The sequence below is a fragment of the Sprattus sprattus genome, assembly GCF_963457725.1.
Source record: "Sprattus sprattus genome assembly, chromosome: 19".
NCBI classification, from domain to species: Eukaryota; Metazoa; Chordata; class Actinopteri; order Clupeiformes; family Clupeidae; genus Sprattus; species Sprattus sprattus.
The window spans coordinates 25585672-25594886 of record NC_137917.1 but is presented as its reverse complement, the minus strand read 5'-3'; the positions used below and the strand labels follow the sequence as shown (position 1 = coordinate 25594886).

Genomic DNA, 9215 nt, shown 5'->3' with positions numbered 1-9215 from the left:
GTAGAAATTATGTTGTAATATAATGTTTGAGGAGTTGTTTGTTTATATCATCTGTTAAATAAAAAAAAAACTTGGTTCGTGCACAAACTTTGGATCCCTGAAATGTAGAAATCAGAGTAGTCATATTTAATCGATTATCAAAATAGTCATCAGTTGCGTCCCTACTTCCAGACAAAGCCTGGACGTAGAATACTAATGGAAAACCTTCTGAACGTATTCTCCTTGCCTTCACACCAGGTACCAGCGATGGCCCGCGGCCACCAGAAGCTCCAGTCCCAGCAGAAGAACGCTAAGAAGCAGGCCGAAGCTAAAAAGAGCAAGGGGCACGATCAGAAGGCAGCTGCCCAGGCTGCCCTTGTCTTCACCTGCACCGTGTGTCGTGTATGGACTCTCTGCTCACCACAGCATTTTGTAAAGGATGCCCTTTTTTATTTAATGTCTAGCACAGTGGTTCTTAACCTTATTGAAGGTACTGAACCTTGCAAGCTTCATCATTGCATTCACCGAACTCTTCGTAATTGGAAACATTTTAATATAATTTCTTCAAAACATAGGTATATATAAAAACGGCCCTACATTGCTAGTGTGACCCGGGCTATACTGTGTGAGTCTTGACCCCTGCCGAACCCCTGAAAGTGACTCAACGAACCCCTGGGGTTCGATCGAACCCAAGTTAAGAACCACTGGTCTAGCACATGACTACAGCATGACAAGGGAGGGTGACACTTGGTAGTTATAGTTGGAGCACTTTATGCTAGCAAGGAGAGTGGTTCAATCTAAGCATTGAGATGACAACCGGAGAGGATGTGTGCATCTGAAGGGAGAGAAGGACAGGAGTCATGATGTACGCATCATATAATGCCTGTAATTGGATTATGCTAAGTTCACAACAGCATTTGCAATTCTTTAAAACTGAAAATAGTAGCCAAGTAGTTGCTTAAGGTTAATTTCCCTTCTTCCTCATATGCAGACTCAGATGCCAGATCCCAAGACCTTCAAGCAGCACTTTGAGAGCAAACATCCCAAGTCCCTCATGCCTCTGGAGCTTGTCGATGTGGTGGCATGAGACAAGCCACTGGTTAGGTCCCCTCACCATGTTGACCTCAGAGGCCTGGCAAATCTCACAGGCCACCGCTTGTGGAATAGCCCTCCTCCTTTCAGGATGGTTACTGTTGCCACGGGAGACTCGCAGCAGGACCACACAGCCAAGTTAACACTAATGATGATGATGATGACGATGATGATGGTGAGCTCTCAGAGATTGGATGAATATCATATGTGCATCACACACTTTGAACATGATTGCCATTTTGTGCTAGCTAATCACGACAGCCCAGGAGAGCTTGGGGACAAATCAGCCGCTGAATCCGCCTCTTTTGTTTGAAAACCCTCGTGGAAATGTCGTGAGAATGTTTGTCCTTTGATTTCCAGACTGTCTGGCTCATATCCTTCTTTGTTTATGTGTGTGCACATTCCTTTTTTTATTACTTTGTTCCTAGGTCATTCATCTCTATATGTTATGCTTTAGGATTGATTTGTATAACATGCCTTTGAAAAGCAAAAATGTTTTTTTACTCCATAATGTTGTTAAAAGATAAGAATTTGTTTTATTGATATTGAGTAAAACAAATTTCATCCTTGGATTTCTTGATTTAAGGTTCCTTTTGCCAGTAAGATGTACACTTTGCCGTAATACCTTTTTCAGTGTATGCATTAAATTGGTCACATTTCATTTTTATTAACATGTTAACATCAGTATTGTTTTTATAATCCTCCATAAAGTTGAAGTTGAACCCTAACCCAAAGGTTTAATACGGTGAAATTCATGTCCCTTAAATTTCTATCTTGTTTCCTTAATTTCAATCATGTGTGTTTTATTGTAAGTCCCCCGGAGTGTGGGTGTATTAGTAGCCAAATTACTGAGGACACTGGTGTTCCTGTCATCATTGCACTCAATCTGCTGTAATGTCACTGGTGTGAAATGGCACTGTATTTTCCCATTGGACTTACCTTTGTACAGCAGTTATTCCTTTTATAACTATGTGTCTCCTGTGTATTATAACAATTTAATAAAGTGTAACTTTGGTAAAGGTTTCAGAATTTGTCATTTGCTTCTAGTTTTTCTGTGCTTTCTGTAGACATAAGCTCTTCAAGCTAACAAGGAATCACCAGTATCAGAATATGAGCTGGTGACTTCTTAATTAATTTGCTAACTAACAGAGACACTACTGTACCCTTCGTTTGTTTTAATCTTCGAGAAGGGGACTGCTTCTGTAATGTGTAACATTGGTTCAGTGTGGTCATGTAGGACAAACATTTATTCGTATTACATTCATCTGGTAGAATTACAATTAAGGAGCAACAATAAAGTTGCAGTAAGTAAGGACACCATGGAGAATAGAGCTAAGAACGAATTCTACTCAATTGATGAGTTGATGTTCCTTGGAGGAATGGAGTGGGTGAGAAGGATCATACTTGTGTGACTGGGTTCAGGTACATGGGTGCAGTATACCCGTGTGACTGGGTTCAGGTACATGGGTGCGGACCGAGTAATTCTGTAGGCAAGCATCAGTGCCTTGAACTGAAAGCGTGTGATCAACACTGTTATTCAGCAGGCACAGTTATAGCACGGTACACTGCTTTATACACCATCATTTCTCCCTTGTTTTCAGAATCAGATTTTATTGGCCAAGTTAGTTTGCACATACAAGGAATTTGTCTTGGTGCAGTAGCTCTCACTGTCCTTACACATATATGCAATTTGCATTGCATATATTTTTCTTGACAGGAAGTTGTAATTAAATGCCAAGAAACACCTCAAGAAAAGAAACATGATGTCATGATGACTCGCCAGCCTTAATCACTGATGAAGTTCTAATCAAGATTTCAGAATCAGAATCAGCTTTTATTGGCCAAGTTAGTTTGCACAAACAAGGAATTTGTCTTGGTGCAGTGGCTCTCAGTGTGCTTACACATATTACACAAATATAGGCTACATCACAACACAAAACAATACAACAGTGCAAAACAATACAGCAGTGCAAAACAATACAATACAACAGTGCAATGGTCAACCAGTCTTAAAAAATATATACAAACAATAGTGCAAAGTGGAGAGTCCAGGAAGAGCAGGAATAAATAAATACTACGTGTATATGGTATGAGTATGACGGTTATACAGGAAGGGTGGAATAGATAGATATGGTTGCAGGGGTAATTGTACAATGAGTTATTTTTTACAGTGCCACATTTCTTCCTATGTAAAGCTCTGGCGAATACTGTGAAATGCACAATCATCTGTCTACAGGTGTGTCCTCGTCTCTATCTTTTCACAATGTGAAAGTACTCATTAAATATGCTAATGCTATGCTCAGATTATCAAAATCTTCAGGATTAGCAGCATTAAAGCCACATGTGTCATTGAAGTTGCTACAGCTATATTCAATGAAGGGTAAATCTCAACAAGGAGGATTATCTGTCTGTAATAAAGGCCTTAAGAACAGCTCTCTGGGAAGTGTGTGTACTAGTGAGGATGTGGCTGTCAGTTATGATGGTCAGTGAAAGGGTCATTGTATGTCAATGTTGTTGTTGTGAATGGGTATCTTCAGCGTCTTTTGAACAAGGTAAGGCTTGTGTTTTTTTTCTGACCTTATGACGAGATCTTGTTATGAAGTGATCCTGAGTCATAGTCGTTGGTCATAATCGCAGGCTGCTCACCATACCACACATGTCGTATGTCTCATGTCAGCACACAGCATCACTATGAGACATCTGAAGGATGGGAGAGAACTTCTCTTCAGACCTGTGTGATGTACACACGCCTCTGAGTGTGGTCTGAGTGAATGAGTGCATTCACACCCGTCCTGTCCACTCGCCATCAGATCTCCCGAGACGCATGTCCAGTCCAGGGCAGACGTGTTCAAGTTATTTCATGGGAACTGGAGACAAAACTCAAAACTAAAATGTATTTTATTCACACCTTGTGGTGGGCTGATAATGACACCATTCCATGATGCGTATTCCATCTCAAATACTACTTCATGAGGTAAGACACCATTCTCTGAAGAAATACGATAGTGTAGTTAAACAGTTTATGGTTGAAGCCTATTAAAGTCTGTAAAAAACCCAATGTATATCAGGGGAAGGAGTATTTATTATCTTACATTTACTAAATCTAAGCATTACTACCCAACTCACTTGTCCAGTTATCCATCTCTTGTTCCATTGCTGATTCACTTTAATATTCCATTTGTACCAGAGCTAAATGCTGTTTTCCATACACATATTCTGACCCAAAATCTCAGAAAGTCACTGCTTTTATTCTCCTGATCTGTATTAACAGATTCATTTGTAGATTGACTCGCCCACCATGTTGATGAAACCTCACACACCGCACCCATGTAGATCGTCTGTTTTATCACAAATTAGTGACTCATCCTGAACACGCCTCTGTGGGCAGTCATTTCACCCAGTAGGCCTACTCTCCGTTAATGGGAACGCAGCTATGTGCAGTGACCGAGCCCTGCCTGTGAGCTGACATTTATTATCTCAGTGAATGACTCTCCTACTAGTCAGACTCTCTCAACACAATCACGGGTGTGGCTTCAGGGGAAGAAAAAAAACCTGTTTCACCAGTCAATCTTAACCACAATATCCCTACCCCCAACCTACCCCACCCATGGCTTACACACACCTCAGCTCATCTATGCCTTTCCTAAGCCTCTATAGTCCATGGGAATTTACTATCATTCGACTCACAACTTATGTATACCACAAGTCCGGACAATTTTGCCAGAAGTAGGTTACTGACTTCCTATGTTAGAAGAGAGCATGTGCCCATGTAAAAAAAGATCACTGCTTTGTCCTATGGAAATGAACTGGAAGAGCACAGAAATAGCTCCTCTGTTGGACCAGCTCCGCATCCCGTGTTCTAGTCTTTTCTCACACAGCAAGGTCTTGAGAATGTGCTCATCTTGTCTTTAAAAAAGTGGTACAGTTAGCCTTAGTTTAGTAGATATGTCAGATAGATAATTATTTCAACTGGGGAAAGTAAACCCTGCTTCAAAAGAAATCCCATATTCATCCTAAGCAGCACCATGGTTACTAGGTTTCTGAGGCGTAGCCTATAGCCATCAAACGAATCGCAGACAGAGCATTTTACATTCGGACTCCTATGTCATTACGACTTCAAATACTAGTTTACCCGGGAGAAAGATGACACGTAACCAGATTTTCTTGCTTAAGGGTTTGGACCGTCGATGATTTAGTCGTGACACCATTGGGAAATCGGTTCAGGAAAACTGGAGGGAAAATTTCTCAGAATGGAAGTCTGGAGTAATTTTCGTGCAATCACGGCGCACATCGTAAGGTGGTTGCCTTGGTAACCTTTGACGTCATCTGGCCCTGCCCTGTCCCTGCTTCAGGGGCTTGTGTGATTGGAGGGAAACCCCGTGGATTAGCCTGAGAGCGCTTGTGAGGATCAGCTGTGGAACGTAGTTAGCCAGCCGGACCAGGAACGTTAGTATTCCCTACTCTCAGGTGAGGAAGTTGAATTTTCCATAATTTGTTATCTGTGATGTAACACCGAGGTGTTGCATTAGCTTTAAGATATTGTTCGCTGTAAATTAATGACTAGCCCTGACATTTTATTTAAAAACTCAATCAGTCCGACAACTAGCTGTCTGACTAGCGTTTGCAAGCTAGCTAATATTATGAACCTTATGCGAGAACAATAAAGGAATGGTGACCAGATAGAGAGTGGCTAGTGTCTTGTCTGCCATCTAACGTTAATATTGAGGGTCTTACATCACGTTTTTGGGTGTTGTTGGCCAACTGAAGAATCCTCATAGCCAACGCAGATATAAGCTAACGATATCTAAGTCAGCTCAAGAGGTTGCAAGGTTGATGCCTAGTTAGCTAATATGGTAGTCGGAAATGTTTAATTTCTCATCCATTCTCGACTCAACATTTACGACCAACATTATTATGTAACATCACCAAGATCGGCCCACTGTTAGCGGGCTCTCGTAACGTTACAATCTTGCTGACTGGTATTCCCTAACGTTTTGTAGGAAGCTAAACTGACATGGCTGGACAGTATTTTTACGTTTCCATAGCCAATTTTAGATCACATTTTTGCTGGCCAGGAAGCTAGAATGGATGTCCATGACATTTCTCCGGAAAACAACATAATGGGTGGGTTGGTCTGAACTAACGTGACAGACGGAGATGTAACATTAGTTTAGCCTATTTGACAAAACAATTAAACTGTGGAGGGCCTCCAAGCAAAATGCTTTATAATATTTTCTTAAAAAAAAATACTTACTCATCAGGTTATTATCAACGTCATTTATATAGTAGGTTTAGACCAGAGCTATTGATTTGACAGCCCTCCCTTACTAAAGTTAGAGACCGTTTAGACAGCTAACGAAACATACTGTAGCAGTCATTCTAACCCTAACCCGAGGTTAAACATGTATTTCAGATAAAAAAGCGGCTCATTGCCTTATTTTCTTGTAACAAATTACTGTAGCTGTATAACCAGCCAAGAATAAGCCTACCGAGGCCTCGTCAATTTGCCAGTTAGCTAGCTAGCTAGCTAGCTATAGCGACTATGGGTGTCATCCTATGGTTATGGGTGGGTCAAACAATAGTAACGTCAGCTCACCAATCTGTGAAGACGGTTGTCTTTCCATCCATCCAGAAAACTGAACTGAATCGACCAAAAAGCAAGTCAACCAATCGCCCTTTCAGTGTCTATGTGGAATAAACGCTCTGGTATCATTATTTACCCAGCAACTCATTACTAGGCAAGACGGGGTCGGTTGACGTAGTCATCTAGCTCGTGCTTTCGGGCGAACATTGTAGCCCGCTAAATCACCTAACGTTAGCTGGAGATTAGTTTGTCTATTAATTATTTATTGTTCCATGCCGTTTAAAATGCGTTTGTCTAGCGATAACGTCAATCTTTTTTTAGCTCCTGTTAAATGACTCGCTATTGCGCTAGTTTCTCGTGTAGACTCCATTCGTTAGGTGCATCGTAGTCTGTTATGCTAACGCTCTACCCAACATAGCCATATGGATCAAGGTGAACGTTTGTCAGCAAATTGCTCTTTTGCGCTGTTGGACAAACGCAAATAAGGCTATATTAACAGTGTAGTAGTTTCTTTATGAAACAATTGTTGCAAAAGCAATGGTGACTTGACTTAGTCTGTTCCTCAGGTTACGTCGCTGGCTAGCTGTATGGGAATGGGTGTGGTGGGGAACAGAACACATCCGCATTTTTCATGGCACGATGGTGCCACTCCAGGCACACTCGTGTGGACGAAACTGAGCGACTGGGTGCTTAGCGGCCCTCTCCTGTAGACATTTTAGGATTTCGGTATCTTCTCAAAAATGCCATCATACGAATAGGAATCACACACACATTGACACGCTGTTTCTTTTCGTCTTAGTGTTTACATATCGCTAAAGATTTTATTCATTTTATGTTTTGTTCACATTACACGTGTTGGCATGCCATCGGTCCGATCAGACATAAAGTTGCATTCTATGTCAGCAGCTGTATGCTTTTATGTTAGCGATTATTGTTTTAACATTTGGTTATGTTACATAGTCGTGTATGGAGCCCTTTTGGCTATCACGTTTATGGTTCATCAATATATATTATGCGGCTTTCAGCTCTTCTGCTGAGAAAAGTCTGGCCTGAATACCCAGGATACGTGAATCCATTCCAGTCCCCTGTGTGTGACGTCCTAACCCAAATCATCCAATCGAATCATTCATCGGCATGTGTTACACGGTTTAACACACACGGGAAAATGGTTTCACTTTCGATTTTGAAAAGTAATATGAGGTTCTCTAGATGGCCATGATTCTGGTAACTCAGACCTTATCTCCAACAGAGAAAGGCTAACCAGGTTTGCTTGAGTGGTCCTTCATATCAATGTTGTAGTGTTAAGTAGTACACTACTGCTTTGTGGATTTAGGCTACGGTTTGAATGACAAATAAATGACTCCCAGGCCTGAACTAAAAAGGCTATCTTTTGAACCTGTGCAATGGGTCGACCTGGCCTTTCCAGTTGGCAGTTCTGTTAACGTGTGTGTGTGTGTGTGTGTGTGTGTGTGTGTGTGTGTGTGTGTGTGTGTGTAGCTGTGAGCAGCCATGGACAAGAGTGAGCTGGTGCAGAAGGCCAAGTTGGCTGAGCAGGCGGAGCGCTATGACGACATGGCGGCCGCGATGAAGGCCGTGACCGAGGAGGGCAACGAGCTGTCTAACGAGGAGCGCAACTTGCTGTCGGTGGCCTACAAGAACGTGGTGGGCGCACGACGCTCCTCGTGGAGGGTGGTCTCCAGCATCGAGCAGAAGACCGAGGGCAGCGACAAGAAGCAGGCCATGGCCAAAGAGTACCGGGAAAAGATCGAGAAGGAGCTGAAGGACATCTGCCGCGATGTTCTGGTGAGTGTGAGGGCTCGATTGAGAGGGTAGGCTGCTGTGAAGAGGGTCTTCTAGGTAAGACCTGTCAGTGTGTGAACTTTTTAGTTTTTGTTGTTTTATTATCTCTCCAACTGTTGAAATCATAAATTAAAGATGTATAGGCATCTGCCAAATGGCTATATGTAAGCATATGGTAAGGTTCATCACTCTTGTTTATGTTTTGTAAAGCACAGTTGTGCTTTGTGAAATATTTTAAATCTCTCGCTACGTTTTTCAAATGACCCAGTTGATCGGTTGGAAAGTTTCCCCGAATTTAGTCTTGACTTGTGGACGCTGTAGGATTTGTTGATATATTTTCCTGGCGTCTCTTGCGCTGTCATTCAATTGAGTAGTAGAATAAAAACCGCACTCTCAAGCTTTTCTCCTTAATAATAAGACCAGTTTATTTTGCACAGACGCGTTTCGGCCTTAAGCCATCGTCAGTGTGAGTAGCCCTGTAGCGCTGCGTTGCTGCGGTACTCAAACTGCACAGGTAACCTTATAACTTACTCTTGAGTGCAGCGTGTGTCTGCTGGAGGCGGTCTGACAGTAATCCAGTTCAGTCTCTCCTCTTGTTCTAATCACCCTCCTCAGGCCCAGCTCATTACTGCCACCCTGATCCCATTAGTTCCACGCATACACTCACACACACACACACACACACACACACACACACACACTGGTGACCTGTGGACAGGTGTCTCGGGTGACTGCCCCCGGTGCAGTGCGCAAAGCTTGG

The 9215-nt window shown here is 42.3% G+C and overlaps 2 protein-coding genes across 2 annotated transcripts in view; both read left to right on the top strand.

Annotated features, from left to right (window-relative positions):
- Positions 1-243: 243 nt before the first annotated feature.
- Positions 244-1066, top strand: LOC308380031 (zinc finger protein 706-like; the record flags this gene model as incomplete). The annotated part of the gene is made up of 2 exons (XM_080857312.1): positions 244-381; positions 971-1066. Exons 1-2 carry the CDS (start codon positions 247-249, stop codon positions 1064-1066), a joined length of 231 nt encoding a protein of 76 aa, XP_080713438.1. The 5' UTR covers positions 244-246.
- A 4364-nt stretch (positions 1067-5430) lies between these two features.
- The window catches only part of ywhabl (tyrosine 3-monooxygenase/tryptophan 5-monooxygenase activation protein, beta polypeptide like), a 13945-nt gene continuing 10160 nt past the window's right edge, over positions 5431-9215 (top strand). Inside the window, exons 1-2 of the mRNA XM_080858478.1 lie at positions 5431-5538; positions 8153-8458. Of these exons, the coding sequence (XP_080714604.1) occupies positions 8165-8458 (294 nt within the window). The 5' untranslated portion in view covers positions 5431-5538; positions 8153-8164. The remainder of the gene's footprint in view (positions 5539-8152; positions 8459-9215) is intronic.